The sequence below is a fragment of the Coregonus lavaretus genome, assembly GCF_964263955.1.
Source record: "Coregonus lavaretus genome assembly, contig: HAP1_SCAFFOLD_429, whole genome shotgun sequence".
NCBI lineage: Eukaryota > Metazoa > Chordata > Actinopteri > Salmoniformes > Salmonidae > Coregonus > Coregonus lavaretus.
The window spans coordinates 355,866-373,713 of record NW_028162438.1 but is presented as its reverse complement, the minus strand read 5'-3'; the positions used below and the strand labels follow the sequence as shown (position 1 = coordinate 373,713).

The 17,848-nt window shown below is 45.0% G+C and overlaps 1 protein-coding gene across 1 annotated transcript; it reads left to right on the top strand.

Annotated features, from left to right (window-relative positions):
- Window positions 1-520: 520 nt before the first annotated feature.
- LOC311119260 (SEC14-like protein 5) lies at window positions 521-16,893 on the top strand (the record flags this gene model as incomplete). Its single annotated transcript, XM_084193981.1, has 16 exons — window positions 521-583; window positions 3,995-4,144; window positions 4,375-4,506; window positions 5,243-5,371; window positions 7,576-7,777; window positions 7,938-8,050; window positions 8,768-8,875; window positions 9,616-9,786; window positions 10,578-10,648; window positions 10,840-11,011; window positions 11,977-12,120; window positions 13,279-13,413; window positions 13,517-13,658; window positions 13,859-13,956; window positions 14,742-14,944; window positions 16,788-16,893. The coding sequence occupies 16 exons, from the start codon at window positions 521-523 to the stop codon at window positions 16,891-16,893; spliced, it is 2,139 nt and encodes a 712-aa protein (XP_084050107.1).
- Between the last annotated feature and the right edge of the window lie 955 nt (window positions 16,894-17,848).

Sequence of the window (17,848 nt, the reverse complement as noted above, 5' to 3'; positions counted from 1 at the left end):
TCTACCAAAAAATAAAAATAAAAATAAACAGAGGCGGGGTGTCGCTTTGAAAGCAGAGACTGTGAAAATGTGTTGGTTTAATATGAACCAATAGGATACTAACAGTTTGTAGTGGAAGATAATATGAACCAATAGGATACTAACAGTTTGTAGTGGAAGATAATATGAACCAATAGGATACTAACAGTTTGTAGTGGAAGATAATATGAACCAATAGGATACTAACAGTTTGTAGTGGAAGATAATATGAACCAATAGGATACTAACAGTTTGTAGTGGAAGATAATATGAACCAATAGGATACTAACAGTTTGTAGTGGAAGATAATATGAACCAATAGGATACTAACAGTTTGTAGTGGAAGATAATTTCATTCTTTTTTTAGGTTATTGATCATCCATTTTTTATTTAGTTTTTTTATTTTATAATCATTGATCAAAAATGTATTTGTTCTAACTTTGTGTTTTTAGAGTAAAGAATATCACACAGTTCTTTGTGTGTGTGTGTGTGCAGAGGGACGATGGTTCAGAAGTACCAGTCTCCAGTCAGAGTCTATAAGTACCCGTTCGAGATGGTGATGGCGGTGAGTGATGACATCAATACTCCTGGGTCATGTTTCACACTGAGAAGGTGTGAATGTGTATAAGCTTCACCAACGTGTGTGTGTGTGTGTGTGTGTGTATTTATGGCTGGCCTGGTAAGCTGTAGGCGACCTAGTGATGTATAAAATGACAAATATGCTCTGCCCTCTTCCATGGCCCAACCCTCCTACTCAGGCATTTATACAGAGAGGGTACAGAGAGGGTACAGAGTGTATGTGATCAGACATTCATTATTGGCTGGATCAGGTGACAACCACACACATTGTAAGATCCAGAGTTAGTAGAGAGTATCAGGTTCAGTTCAGGGTTAATTAATAGAGAGGGAGAGAGGGAGGGGAGAGAAGTGGGGGAGAGAGGGAGGGAGGGAGGGAGGGAGGGGAAAGAAGTGGGGGAGAGAGGGAGGGGAGAGAAGTGGGGGAGAGAGGGAGGGAGGGGAGAGAAGTGGGGGAGAGAGGGAGGGAAGAGAAGTGGGGGAGAGAGGGAGGGAGGGGAGAGAAGTGGGGGAGAGAGGGAGGGAGGGAGGGAGGGGAGAGAAGTGGGGGAGAGAGAGGGAGGGGAGAGAAGTGGGGGAGAGAGGGAGGGAGGGGGGGAGAGAAGTGGGGGAGAGAGGGAGGGAAGAAGTGGGGGAGAGAGGGAGGGAGGGGGGAGAGAAGTGAGGGAGAGAGGGGGGGAGGGGGGAGAGAGGGAGGGGAGGGAAGTGGGGGAGAGAGGGAGGGAGGGGGGGAGAGAAGTGGGGAGAGAAGGGAGGGAAGGAGGGGAGAGAAGTGGGGGAGAGAGGGAGGGAGGGGGGAGAGAAGTGGGGGAGGGGGGAAGAGAGGGAGGGGAGAGAATGGGGGGGAGAGAGGGAGGGGAGAGAAGGGGAGGGAGAGAGAGAGGGAGGGGAGAGAAGGGGGGGAGGGAGAAGGAGAGAAGGGGAGAAAAGGAGAGAGGGAGAGAACTGACATTCCTTTGCTTCTTTAAGCTAGAATTCTTAGTATTACATATTACTACTGGATATTACTACTGGATATTACTACTCCATATTACTACTGGATATTACTACTGCATATTACTACTGGATATTACTACTGCATATTACTACTGGATATTACTACTGCATATTACTACTGGATATTACTACTCCATATTACTACTGGATATTGCTACTGGATATTACTACTGCATATTACGACTCCATATTACTACTGGATATTACTACTGCATATTACTACCCCATATTACTACTGGATATTACTACTCCATATTACTACTCCATATTACTACTGCATATTACTACTGCATATTACTACCCCATATTACTACTGGATATTACTACTCCATATTACTACTGGATATTACTACTGCATATTACGACTCCATATTACTACTGGATATTACTACTGGATATTACTACTGGATATTACTACTGCATATTACTACTGGATATTACTACTGCATATTACTACTGGATATTACTACTCCATATTACTACTGGATATTGCTACTGGATATTACTACTGGATATTACTACTGCATATTACTACCCCATATTACTACTGGATATTACTACTCCATATTACTACTCCATATTACTACTGCATATTACTACTGCATATTACTACCCCATATTACTACTGGATATTACTACTCCATATTACTACTGGATATTACTACTGCATATTACGACTCCATATTACTACTGGATATTACTACTGAATATTACTACTGGATATTACTACTGCATATTACTACTGGATATTACTACTGCATATTACTACTGGATATTACTACTGAATATTACTACTCCATATTACTACTGGATATTGCTACTGGATATTACTACTGGATATTACTACTGGATATTACTACTGCATATTACTATTGCGTATTACTACTGCGTATTACTACTCCATATTACTACTGCGTATTACTACTCCATATTACTACTCCATATTACTACTGCATATTACTACTGGATATTACTACTGCATATTACTACTGGATATTACTACTGCATATTACTACTGAATATTACTCCTGGATATTACTACTGGATATTACTACTGCATATTACTACTGGATATTACTACTGAATATTACTACTCCATATTACTACTGGATATTGCTACTGGATATTACTACTGGATATTACTACTGCATATTACTATTGCGTATTACTACTGCGTATTACTACTCCATATTACTACTGCGTATTACTACTCCATATTACTACTCCATATTACTACTGCATATTACTACTGCATATTAGTACTGCATATTACTACTGAATGTTACTACTGCATATTACTACTGCATATTACTACTGCATATTACTACTGGATATTACTACTGCATATTACTACTGGATATTACTACTGCATATTACTACTGAATATTACTCCTGGATATTACTACTGGATATTACTACTGCATATTACTACTGAATATTACTCCTGGATATTACTACTGGATATTACTACTGCATATTACTACTGGATATTACTACTGGATATTACTACTGCATATTACTACACCATATTACTACTGAATATTACTACTCCATATTACTACTGGATATTACTACTGGATATTACTACTGGATATTACTACTCCATATTACTACTGGATATTACTACTGGATATTACTACTGCATATTACTATTGGATATTACTACTGGATATTACTACTGGATATTACTACTGGATATTACTACTGGATATTACTACCCCATATTACTACCCCATATTACTACCCCATATTACTACTGGATATTACTACTGGATATTACTACTCCATATTACTACTGGATATTACTACTGGATATTACTACTGGATATTACTACCCCATATTACTACTGCATATTACTACCCCATATTACTACCCCATATTACTGCTGGATATTACTACCCCATATTACTACCCCATATTACTACCCCATATTACTACCCCATATTACTACTGCATATTACTACCCCATATTACTACCCCATATTACTACTCCATATTACTACTGGATATTACTACCCCATATTACTACCCCATATTACTACTCCATATTACTACTGGATATTACTACTGGATATTACTACTGGATATTACTACTGGATATTACTACTGAATATTACTACTCCATAGTACCACTGCTGCCTCCCTCTGACACAGTAGAACACTCAGAGCTCACACAACAGCTCACCCCCCATCCTCTCCACCATGAAGCCCCCCCCCCTCCCCCAATCCTCTCCACCATGAAGCCCCCCCCCCCCCCTCCCCCAATCCTCCTCTCTTTCATATGAGAGGCAGTCCCATGATCCCTGTGTTCCTAATGGAGCTGTGTGTGTGTGTGTGTGTGTGTGTGTGTGTGTGTGTGTGTGTGTGTGTGTGTGTGTGTGTGTGTGTGTGTGTGTCCTCCAGGCGTATGAGAGGCGGTTCCCCACCTGTCCCATGATCCCCGTGTTCCTCGGCAGCGAGGTGCTGAGTGACGTCACCAGTGACGACGGGGCGACCCGTGTCGTAGAGCGGAGCTGCCAACTCAGCGTGGACGCACCCCGACTCCTCAAGAAGGTCAGGGGTCATCTCTCATACAGACAGACAGACAGACCACACAAAAACGCACTCACAATGTCAGACACATAACTATTTATTTGTATTGGGATTAAGTTCTTCAATGGTTCTAACAATGTGTGGCCTTGGGGAGAAATAATACTGAGGGATTGGAACTGTGTGTGTGTGTGTGTGTGTGTGTGTGTGTGTGTGTGTGTGTGTGTGTGTGTGTGTGTGTGTGTGTGTGTGAGATGGCGGGGGTGGACTACGCCTACTTCCTCCAGAAGAACACTCTGAGTTGGAGAGACAGAACTCTAGTCATCCAGGCTCACAACCAAACCTACAACAACAGACTCATCGTCACGGAAACATGTCGTTACAGTGTGAGTCTGGGTCTGCGAGCGTGAGCCTGTGTGTGTTTGTGTGTGAGTGTGTGTGCAAGTGCGAGTGTATGCCCGTGTGTGTGTGTGTGAGAGCGTGTGTGTGTGTGTGTGTGTGTATTGAGTGTGTGCATGCTTTGGTGTGTGTGTGTGTGTGTGTGTGTGAGAGCGTGTGTGTGTGTGTGTGTGAGAGCGTGTGTGTGTGTGTGTGTGTGTATTGAGTGTGTGCATGCTTTGGTGTGTGTGTGTGTGTGTGTGTGTGTGTGTGTATTGAGTGTGTGCATGCTTTGGTGTGTGTGTGTGTGTGCGTGTGTGTGTATTGAGTGTGTGCATGCTTTGGTGTGTGTGTGTGTGTGTGTGTGAGAGCGTGTGTGTGTGTGTGTGAGAGAGCGTGTGTGTGTGTGTGTGTGTGTGTGTATTGAGTGTGTGCATGCTTTGGTGTGTGTGTGTGTGTGTGTGTGTGTGTGTGTGTGTGTGTGTGTGTGTGTGTGTGTATTGAGTGTGTGCATGCTTTGGTGTGTGTGTGTGTGTGTGTGTGTGTGAGAGCGTGTGTGTGTGTGTGTGTGTGTATTGAGTGTGTGCATGCTTTGGTGTGTGTGTGTGTGTGTGTGTTAACCCTGGGCTCTCTGTGTGTGTGAGAGCGTGTGTGTGTGTGTGTGTGTGTGTGTGTGTATTGAGTGTGTGCATGCTTTGGTGTGTGTGTGTGTGTGTGTGTTAACCCTGGGCTCTCTGTCTCCAGGTCCACCCAGAGAATGAGTCCTGGACGTGTTTTGAGCAGTCTGCCTCTCTAGACATCAAGTCTTTCTTTGGCTTCGAGACAACAGTCGAGAAGGTAGCCATGAAACAATACACCGCTAACATCCAGACGGTGAGGAGGGGATGGGGTGGGGGTGGGGGGGGGGGGGGGTGGGGGGGGGTGGGATGGAGGGGGAGGGTGGTGAGGAGGGGGGGGGGGGGGGGGGTGAGGAGGGGGTGGGGGGGGGGCATGGTGAGGAGGGGGGGGGGTATGGTGAGGAGGGGGTGTGGGGGGGGGGGGTGGTGAGGAGGGATGGGGTGGGGGTGAGGAGGGGATGGGGTGGGGGGGGGGGGGGGGGGGGATGGAGGGGGAGGGTGGTGAGGAGGGGATGGGGTGGGGGGGTGGGATGGGATGGGGCGGAGAGAAAAGGATCCAGAGAGAGAGACCGAGGGAGAAAGAGTAGTTAGACTGACTTATTGATGAATTGTTTCTCATTTGATACATGTATTGCTCGTTAGGGTAAAGGAGGTGGTGGAGACCTGAGAGAGCTGATTGCTGAATTAATGTATTGATAGATGTATTAATTAATTATTGATTGATGTTTTAATTAATGTATTGATTTATTTATGTATTAATTAATGTATTGCTTGATGTATTGATTGATGTATGAATGAATTGATGGATGTATGAATGTATTGATGGATGTATTCATGAATGTATTGATTGATGTATTCATGAATGTATTGATGGATGTATTCATTAATGTATTGATTGATGTATTCATGAATATATTGATTGATGTATTCATGAATGTATTGATTGATGTATTCATGAATGTATTGGATGTATTCATGAATGTATTGATTGATGTATTCATGAATGTATTGATGGATGTATTCATGAATGTATTGATGGATGTATTCATGAATATATTGATGGATGTATTCATGAATGTATTGATTGATGTATTCATGAATGTATTGATGGATGTATTCATGAATGTATTGATTGATGTATTCATGAATGTATTGATTGATGTATTCATGAATGTATTGATTGATGTATTTATGAATGTATTGATGGATGTATTCATGAATGTATTGATTGATGTATTCATGAATGTATTGATGGGTGTATTCATTAATGTATTGATTGATGTATTTATGAATGTATTGATGGATGTATTCATGAATGTATTGATTGATGTATTCATGAATGTATTGATGGATGTATTCATTAATGTATTGATTGATGTATTTATGAATGTATTGATGGATGTATTCATGAATGTATTGATGGATGTATTCATGAATGTATTGATGGATGTATTCATGAATGTATTGATGGATGTATTCATGAATGTATTGATGGATGTATTCATGAATGTATTGATGGATGTATTCATTAATGTATTGATGGATGTATTCATGAATGTATTGATGGATGTATTCATGAATGTATTGATGGATGTATTCATGAATGTATTGATGGATGTATTCATGAATGTATTGATGGATGTATTCATGAATGTATTGATTGATGTATTCATGAATGTATTGATTGATGTATTCATGAATGTATTGATTGATGTATTCATGAATGTATTGATTGATGTATTCATGAATGTATTGATGGATGTATTCATGAATGTATTGATGGATGTATTCATGAATGTATTGATTGATGTATTCATGAATGTATTGATGGATGTATTCATTAATGTATTGATTGATGTATTTATGAATGTATTGATGGATGTATTCATGAATGTATTGATTGATGTATTCATGAATGTATTGATGGATGTATTCATGAATGTATTGATGGATGTATTCATGAATGTATTGATGGATGTATTCATGAATGTATTGATGGATGTATTCATGAATGTATTGATTGATGTATTCATGAATGTATTGATTGATGTATTCATGAATGTATTGATTGATGTATTCATTAATGTATTGATTGATGTATTCATGAATGTATTGATTGATGTATTCATGAATGTATTGATGGATGTATTCATGAATGTATTGATGGATGTATTCATGAATGTATTGATTGATGTATTCATGAATGTATTGATGGATGTATTCATTAATGTATTGATTGATGTATTTATGAATGTATTGATGGATGTATTCATGAATGTATTGATTGATGTATTCATGAATGTATTGATGGATGTATTCATTAATGTATTGATTGATGTATTTATGAATGTATTGATGGATGTATTCATGAATGTATTGATTGATGTATTCATTAATGTATTGATGGATGTATTCATTAATGTATTGATTGATGTATTTATTAATGTATTGTATCATCAGGGTAAGGAGGTAATAGAGTTCTACCTGAAAGAGCTGATGTCAGAGGGCGTGACCTCTATCCCTCGCTGGACGACCTCTAACCCCCAACCTTTAACCTCAACTACCCCGGCCCCGCCCTGCTCCCTCCACCTGGGTTCCACTGGCCAATCAGAACTCTCGGGTTTCCGAGAAAACTGCATCAGAGACACAGGGACACCTGAGGGTGAGAGAGAGGGAGGGAGAGGGAGGGATGGAAAGAGGGAGGAGGGAAGGAGAGTGGGGAGAGAGGAACAGCCGTAATACTCTTGAATGGCCTCTTCTCCCTCAAAGAACCATGGTGTAATTTGATGTGTGTGTGTGTGTTTGTGTGTGTGTGTGTGTAGGTGATAAGTTGGAAGCAGAGTACTTAGAGTGTTACCTGGGTGATCTGACTCCTATACAGGAGAGCTGTCTCATCCAGCTACGTAGCTGGCTACAGGACACACACAACGGCAAGGTACACCAACACACACACAAACATTCAGCTATGCACCTGGCTACAGGACACACACAAAGGCAATGTACTCTAACACACACAATAATCCTCCAACACACTGATCTACACAAGCCAGTTTAACTGTTTATTTGACAGGGATATTGACATGATAAGACAGTAAACTACTAGCTAGTATACCAAGCTGTGATTAAAGACCTGAACCCCTGGTCTGGTGTTTCTCTCCTGTGGTCTGGGGGAGTGGAAACCTGACAATGTAACAACAGTATCAGGTGACGCCCCGCTGGGCACAAACTGGTTGAATCAACGCTATTTTCACGTCATTTCAACAACAAAAATCAATGTGATGAAGTTGAATCAAAACAGAAAACTGATTGGATTTGGAAAAAATCACATTTTTTTCCACCCAATTTTTCACCTAAATCCAATCAAATTCTTGTTGATTTCATGTTGAATTCACGTTAGTTGACAACTCAATCAAATGGCTTACTCATGGTTTAACTAATCCAGGAGTAGTCTTAATCCTGGTTTAACTAATCCAGGAGTAGTCTTAATCCTGGTTTAACTAATCCAGGAGTAGTCTTAATCCTGGTTTAATTAATCTACTAACCATCTCTAACGTTTTTGCTGTGATTGATTTAATCTTAAATGTGTTTGAACAATCCTGATGTTATATAGAAGCTCTTTCACTACTTTTCATATCTGTCTATCCTCCTCCAGATCCCTAAAGATGAGCACATCCTTCGTTTCCTGCGAGCGAGGGACTTCCACCTGGAGAGAGCCAGAGAGATGCTGGGTCAGTCTCTCAGCTGGAGGAAACAACACCGGGTAGGACACATACATATGATGTATATGGGTACACAACTACAGTCGACATATTTTGTTGTAGGTCAATTGCAGATACAACATGACTAGTTTGAAGATGTACATACTCCAGCAGCAGTGATGTTGGCCCCAAGGTCATCGGGAGTTTGAGACCCCTGCACTACATGCTCTCAAATGCAATCCTGTTGTGATTGGTTCTGACTGTTAAGTCACATGGAACAAGGAGCCAGATGATGTTTCACCGGATGTATAAATCTGAAGCGTCCCGGTTGGAATTTCCACTCCCCACCGAAATGGGCCCAGCGGCCGGCAGTGGGAGAGGATGGAGCGAGATGGAACTGGGCCAACGCTCTGCTGATTTTCTTCATCGAATAAAAAGCCCGATCTCAATACAGTTTTTCTATTCCCAAATCTACAATGTGTTACGAACAGAGGACACTTTAGTTTTGTAGACGTGAACCCTTTGCCAAAGTTTTTAAAAAATTGTGTTGTTTGCAAGGAGTGCAAGGGCGAATGGAGTTCTTGCACAAGCGCACTTCACAGAATAGGCGTTCCCTAAGGGAAATATTCAAATACACGCTAGAACGCGCCAATAGGATCTCGCTAGCTCGTGCTTGGCTCTGCCCACCTCCCTGCTTGTTCTGCCCACTATACTTACATTTGCTCCCGTTGAAAACAACACAGGTGAACTATCTTGGGTTAGTTAAAAAAAATATATTTGGTTATGTTGTGTTTCTCCCCAGGTGGACTACATCCTGCAGTGGTGGTCGCCCCCTAGTGTCCTGGAGGAGTATTATGCTGGCTGTTGGCATTATCAGGACAGAGAGGGACGACCGCTATACATACTGAGGCTGGGACACTTGGACACTAAAGGACTGCTCAAAGCACTGGGGGAAGAGGCTCTGCTTAGACATGTGGGTTATAGACACAGACACACACACAGATGACAGAGGACACGCACACAGACGACAGAGGACACGCACACAGACGACAGAGGACACGCACACAGACGACACGCACACAGACGACAGAGGACACGCACACAGACGACAGAGGACACGCACACAGACGACAGAGGACACGCACACAGACGACACGCACACAGATGACAGAGGACACGCACACAGATGACAGAGGACACGCACACAGATGACAGAGGACACGCACACAGATGACAGAGGACACGCACACAGACAACAGAGGACACGCACACAGATGACAGAGGATACGCACACAGACGACAGAGGACACGCACACAGACGACAGAGGACACGCACACAGACGACAGAGGACACGCACACAGACGACAGAGGACACGCACACAGACAGAGGACACGCACACAGATGACAGAGGACACGCACACAGACGACAGAGGACACGCACACAGATGACAGAGGACACGCACACAGACGACAGAGGACACGCACACAGATGACAGAGGACACGCACACAGATGACAGAGGACACACACACAGATGACAGAGGACACGCACACAGACGACAGAGGACACGCACACAGACGACAGAGGACACACACACAGATGACAGAGGACACGCACACAGATGACAGAGGACACACACACAGATGACAGAGGACACGCACACAGATGACAGAGGACACACACACAGATGACAGAGGACGCAAACACACGCACTTGATTGATCATTCAGTGATCATGTATTTCCTGGGTGTTTGTATTCCAGGTTCTGTGGATCAACGAAGAAGGCCAGAAGAGGTGTGAGGAGAACACCAAGATATTCACACGACCAATCACGTGAGTTTACTGCACAAACACATTAGCCTGTCCCATTGAAAACCCACTGTCAAGATGCTAACGTCCTTAGCGTTAGCAAATAAAACACACTTAAACAGGGCTAGCATTATTAGCATTTGCCTGTCCTATTGAAAACCCATAGTGAGGACGCTAACGTCCTTAGCGTTAGCTAATGAAACACACTTCCCTAGCTCGTGGACGTGCCTGGTGGACCTGGAGGGGTTGAACATGCGTCACCTGTGGCGTCCAGGAGTCAAGGCTCTGCTGAGGATCATAGAGGTGGTGGAGGCCAACTACCCAGAGACCCTGGGAAGGCTTCTCATCGTCCGAGCTCCCCGCGTCTTCCCTGTCCTCTGGACACTGGTCAGTTCACTGGGGCTACGTTCTGTGTGCACTCATACTCTCCCCAACCCTAACGGGTTTACAATGAATGGACTGGTTAGAAGAATATGATGGAAGCTCCCTTCTCCCCCTCCTCTCTCCTTCCCCCCCTTCTCTCTCCTCCCCCCTCCTCCTCTCCTCCTCTCTCACCCCCCCTCTTCCTCTCTCACCCCCCCTCCTCTCTCATCCCCCTCTCCTCTCATCCCCCTCTCCTCTCTCATCCCCCTCTCCTCTCTCATCCCCCTCTCCTCTTCTCCTCTCATCCCCCCTCCTCTCTCATCCCCCGTCCTCCCCCCTCCTCTCTCATCCCCCTCTCCTCTCATCCCCCTCTCATCTCTCATCCCCCTCTCCTCTTCTCCTCTCATCCCCCCTCCTCTCTCATCCCCCGTCCTCCCCCCTCCTCTCTCATCCCCCTCTCCTCATCCCCCCTCCTCTCTCATCCCCCCTCCTCCCCCCTCATCTCTCATCCCCCTCTCCTCCTCTCATCCCCCTCTCCTCCTCTCATCCCCCTCTCCTCCTCTCCTCCTCTCATCCCCCCCTCCTCTCTCATCCCCCTCTCCTCCTCTCCTCCTCTCATCCCCCCCTCCTCTCTCTTCCCCCCATCCTCTCATCCCCGTCCTCTCTCCCCCCCTCCTCCTCTCATCCCCCCTCCTCCTCTCATCCCCCCCTCCTCCTCTCATCCCCCTCTCCTCCTCTCATCCCCCTCTCCTCCTCTCATCCTCTCATCCCCCCCTCATCCTCTCATCCCCCCCTCCTCTCTCATCCCCCTCTCCTCCTCTCCTCCTCTCATCCCCCCCTCCTCTCATCCCCGTCCTCTCTCCCCCCTCCTCTCTCATCCCCCCCCTCCTCTCTCCTCCTCCCCCCTCCTCTCTCCTCCTCTCTCATCCCCCCTCTCCTCTCCTCTCCTCTCATCACCCCCTCCTCTCTCATCCCCCTCTCCTCTCCAGGTGAGTCCATTCATCCATGACAACACTCGTCAGAAGTTCCTGGTCTATGGCGGTAGTCGTGACTACCAGGGGGCGGGGCCCGGCGGCCTGCTGGATTACATCGACAACGAAGTCATACCGGACTTCCTGGGAGGAGCCTGTCTGGTGAGTTAGAGCAGGGCTGGAGCAAAAAACCTGCACCCCTAGCACAGTAGACTGTCTGGTGAGTACTTGGTCATATTCATAGGAACACTGTAGTAAAACCTTTTGTAACAGAAAACGGAAAACGCTAATAATTTTCTAAAATGTATTTCTATAGGGCTCGATGCAATCCGTAGCGCGGTAGACCTGCGCTACTGCGCGATAGAAATGTAAAGGTAATTTTTGCTCGTTCGGAGTCTGCATTCACGGTAAACGCAGCATACAGTATGTCAGCTCGATCTGAAATTACTTTTACATTTCAATCACGCTACAGCGCTGAACTCCAGCGGATACGAATTGAATCAAGACCTTATTTTCTTTGACTAATTTATTTATCCATTTATTTTTTACATCTTTCTTTTTAAATGTCTTGTTAACTGTTTCAGTGCCAGGGGTCAGAGGTAACCATGTTAACTGTTTCAGTGCCAGGGGTCAAAGGGTAACATCATGTTAACTGTTTCAGTGCCAGGGGTCTGAGGGTAACCATGTTAACTGTTTCAGTGCCAGGGGTCTGAGGGTAACATCATGTTAACTGTTTCAGTGCCAGAGGGTAACATCATGTTAACTGTTTCAGTGCCAGGGGTCAGAGGGTAACCATGTTAACTGTTTCAGTGCCAGGGGTCAAAGGGTAACATCATGTTAACTGTTTCAGTGCCAGGGGTCTGAGGGTAACCATGTTAACTGTTTCAGTGCCAGGGATCAGAGGGTAACCATGTTAACTGTTTCAGTGCCAGGGGTCAGAGGGTAACCATGTTAACTGTTTCAGTGCCAGGGGTCAGAGGGTAACATCATGTTAACTGTTTCAGTGCCAGGGGTCAGAGGGTAACCATGTTAACTGTTTCAGTGCCAGGGGTCAGAGGGTAATATCATGTTAACTGTTTAAGTGCCAGGGGTCAGAGGGTAACATCATGTTAACTGTTTCAGTGCCAGGGGTCAGAGGGTAATATCATGTTAACTGTTTAAGTGCCAGGGGTCAGAGGGTAACATCATGTTAACTGTTTCAGTGCCAGGGGTCAGAGGGTAACATCATGTTAACTGTTTCAGTGCCAGGGGTCAGAGGGTAACATCATGTTAACTGTTTCAGTGCCAGTGGTCAGAGGGTAACCATGTTAACTGTTTCAGTGCCAGTGGTCTGAGGGTGGCACAGTGCCTAAGTCTCTGTATCAGAGCCAGCAGCAGCAGGAGAGCCCAGACGACAGACTACTGACAGATACTATATACCAGTCAGCACACTGCTTCACTGGGGCGCCACACGAGGTAACACACACACACACACACAGAGAGGAACACAACGCATGCACACACACACACACGCACGAAACACACTAAACTCCGCTCCCCTCTCTCTCCTCTCTCCTAGATCATGATAGAGATCTTGGAGGGATCGTCAGTGATCACCTGGGACTTTGACGTTCTGAAAGGGGATCTGATCTTTAATATCTACCACTCCAAACGCACCCCAGACCAGCCATCCCAGCCCCCCTCTGAACACAGCCCAGCCCCCCAGACCAGACCTGACCAGCCCCCCCCAGCCCAGCCCCCCAGACCAGACCTGACCAGCCCCCCCCAGCCCAGCCCCCCAGACCAGACCTGACCAGCCCCCCTCTGAACACACCCCAGCCCCCCAGACCAGACCTGACCAGCCCCCCCCAGCCCAGCCCCCCAGCCCAGCCCCCCAGCCCAGCCCTCCAGACCGGCTCAGTCCACAACGTGCAGCTGCTGGAGAGTAGCTGGGTGCTGGGGGTGGACTACAGTTTGGTGGAGTCACCTCTCAGCTGTAGGGAGGGAGACAGTATACAGGTAACAATATCCTCCTGCCGCCGACACACACACACACACACACAGCTAACCTCACTCCCCAGCTTGAAACGTCTCAATGGAATTGCTACCTTTACTACAGTATAATTGTGTCAGACGTTGTCAAGCCGGACAGAGGACCTGAGATCCCAGTAACTGACTTGATGCAGTGAAGCTGTTGAAGAACTACAGGGACGCCTGTTACAGCTGTACTGTCCTGTACTTACCTGAGGAAATGTAGGAGCAATTACTTCCACAGATAACACCTCTGACCTGGAGGTAGAAGCAACACTTCCACAGATAACACCTCTGACCTGGAGGGTAGAAGCAACACTTCCACAGATAACACCTCTGACCTGGAGGTAGAAGCAACACTTCCACAGATAACACCTCTGACCTGGAGGTAGAAGCAACACTTCCACAGATAACACCTCTGACCTGGATGTAGAAGCAACACTTCCACAGATAACACCTCTGACCTGGATGTAGAAGCAACACTTCCACAGATAACACCTCTGACATGGATGTAGAAGCAACACTTCCACAGATAACACCTCTGACCTGGAGGTAGAAGCAACACTTCCACAGATAACACCTCTGACCTGGAGGTAGAAGCAACACTTCCACAGATAACACCTCTGACCTGGAGGTAGAAGCAACACTTCCACAGATAACACCTCTGACCAGGAGGTAGATTGTATAGGTGACAGTTCCATCTCGCTCGTCCTCCCGTCAATATCCTCTCTCCTCCCCTTCCTCCATCTCACCTCCTTCCCCTCCTCCCTCAGGGCTCCCACGTCACCCGGTGGCCAGGTGTGTACATCCTGCAGTGGAGGGTTGGTGTGAGTGGAGGTGGTGGGCGCGGCGCCCCCTGTGTCTCGGGGTTGTCATTACATCAGGGGGGAGATGTAATGACAACAGGTGTACAGGTCTCTACACACTGGGCCACTGTCATGTTCTACACAGAGGTAGTGGCCGCCCAAGATTTCAGGTAACGTGTGTTTTAATAGTAAGTGGTTTAGCGTACAGTAATGAGTGTGTTAATCATGTTAAATCCAGTGTTGTAATGATGACCTAGCCCTTCTGTTAGCTACATACTGGACAGGTGTTGCTAAGCTACAGTGGGGAAAAAAAGTATTTAGTCAGCCACCAATTGTGCAAGTTCTCCCACTTAAAAAGATGAGAGAGGCCTGTAATTTTCATCATAGGTACACGTCAACTATGACAGACAAATTGAGAAGAAAAGAAATCCAGAAAATCACATTGTAGGATTTTTAATGAATTTATTTGCAAATTATGGTGGAAAATAAGTATTTGGTCACCTACAAACAAGCAAGATTTCTGGCTCTCACAGACCTGTAACTTCTTCTTTAAGAGGCTCCTCTGTCCTCCACTCGTTACCTGTATTAATGGCACCTGTTTGAACTTGTTATCAGTATAAAAGACACCAGTCCACAACCTCAAACAGTCACACTCCAAACTCCACTATGGCCAAGACCAAAGAGCTGTCAAAGGACACCAGAAACAAAATTGTAGACCTGCACCAGGCTGGGAAGACTGAATCTGCAATAGGTAAGCAGCTTGGTTTGAAGAAATCAACTGTGGGAGCAATTATTAGGAAATGGAAGACATACAAGACCACTGATAATCTCCCTTGATCTGGGGCTCCACGCAAGATCTCACCCCGTGGGGTCAAAATGATCACAAGAACGGTGAGCAAAAATCCCAGAACCACACAGGGGGACCTAGTGAATGACCTGCAGAGAGCTGGGACCAAAGTAACAAAGCCTACCATAAGTAACACACTACGCCGCCAGGGACTCAAATCCTGCAGTGCCAGACGTGTCCCCCTGCTTAAGCCAGTACATGTCCAGGCCCGTCTGAAGTTTGCTAGAGTGCATTTGGATGATCCAGAAGAGGATTGGGAGAATGTCATATGGTCAGATGAAACCAAAATATAACTTTTTGGTAAAAACTCAACTCGTCGTGTTTGGAGGACAAATAATGCTGAGTTGCATCCAAAGAACACCATACCTACTGTGAAGCATGGGGGTGGAAACATCATGCTTTGGGGCTGTTTTTCTGCAATGGGACAAGGACGACTGATCCGTGTAAAGGAAAGAATGAATGGGGCCATGTATCGTGAGATTTTGAGTGAAAACCTCCTTCCATCAGCAAGGGCATTGAAGATGAAACGTGCCTGGGTCTTTCAGCATGACAATGATCCCAAACACACCGCCCGGGCACCGAAGGAGTGGCTTCGTAAGAAGCATTTCAAGGTCCTGGAGTGGCCTAGCCAGTCTCCAGATCTCAACCCCATAGAAAGTCTTTGGAGGGAGTTGAAAGTCCGTGTTGCCCAGCGACAGCCCCAAAACATCACTGCTCTAGAGGAGATCTGCATGGAGGAATGGGCCAAAATACCAGCAACAGTGTGTGAAAACCTTGTGAAGACTTACAGAAAACATTTGACCTGTGTCATTGCCAACAAAGGGTATATAACAAAGTATTGAGAAACTTTTGTTATTGACCAAATACTTATTTTCCACCATAATTTGCAAATAAATTAATTAAAAATCCTACAATGTGATTTTCTGGATTTTTTTCCCTCATTTTGTCTGTCATAGTTGATGTGTACCTATGATGAAAATTACAAGCCTCTCTAATCTTTTTAAGTGGGAGAACTTGCACAATTGGTGGCTGACTAAATACTTTTTTTCCCCACTATACCTACTTCAGTGCTGTAATGATGACCTAGCCCTTCTGTTAGCTACATACTGGACAGGTGTTGCTAAGCTACCTACTCCAGTGCTGTAATGACAGTGTGTGTTTTCCAGAGGCTCCATGACCAGTCTAGAGTCGTGTCACAGCGGATTCTCCCAGCTGAGCGGCATCACAACCTCCTCTGACCAATCACAGAGCAGCTCCCTCATCTCCAGATAAACACACGGACGTCTAGATAATCTCTCTTTCGCTCACACTTTACTACACAAAAGGGCTCCATCAAAATGGATGCAAGAACAACGGTCACTTTATCAAGTCCAGCTGTTGTGAGTGGTTGGATGAAAGCTCAGTGGGCAGAGGTTAAAGTGACAAGTCAGTGGGCGGAGTTTACAGGCGAGAGTCCAATATAAAAGGCCCTTGTACGGGTGGTAGGTTGGAGGGCACGGGTTGCGACCCACAAGGTTGCCAGTTTGAATCCCGGATGAGACTTTTGTTTTCCAACATTCTTAAGTAAATCACATTTCTAAATCTAATAACGTTCTAAAATGACTAAAACATCTTTATATATGTGAAAAACCAAATGTGGTGCCCTCCTCCTCTACTGGCGCAGTGGTTCTAACCTTGCTGATGCCCTTTCTCCAAAAAGGATCTATGACCCTGGTTACACATTGCATTAACATGAGGTTTTCCTGATCTGATCTTTTTGACTACGCAAATAAGCTATATCAATTCTACTGCACATCACTTCATCAAGCATGCAGACTAGTTAAACTCCCCAGTGCCTTTAAGAGGTGCATTGCTGATACAGCGTGATCGGATTGAATCCCGGCCTAAAACGGGAACGTGCAAAAACACAGCATTAATGAACCAATAACAGGGCATTATTGAAACTGTAAATGACATTTTGTTGTGTTATTTGTTCTACTGATTAACTTGGTCTTTGGAAGAGGAACTATTTGAATAACTATTTATATTTTTAAATAAATATTATTTAACAGTAGATGGAAGCTTGGAGAGGAATTGACTATTTTCATGCTGTGTTAACTGCAAATATGACTGATAAAGTTATTCCATTTTGTGTCTGTTGATCAACTATTTAAAAAAGTGACTTATTCTGTTCTCTTTTTTTACAAATCAGAATAACTTTAAATCTTAGATAAAAGAATCAAGAGTC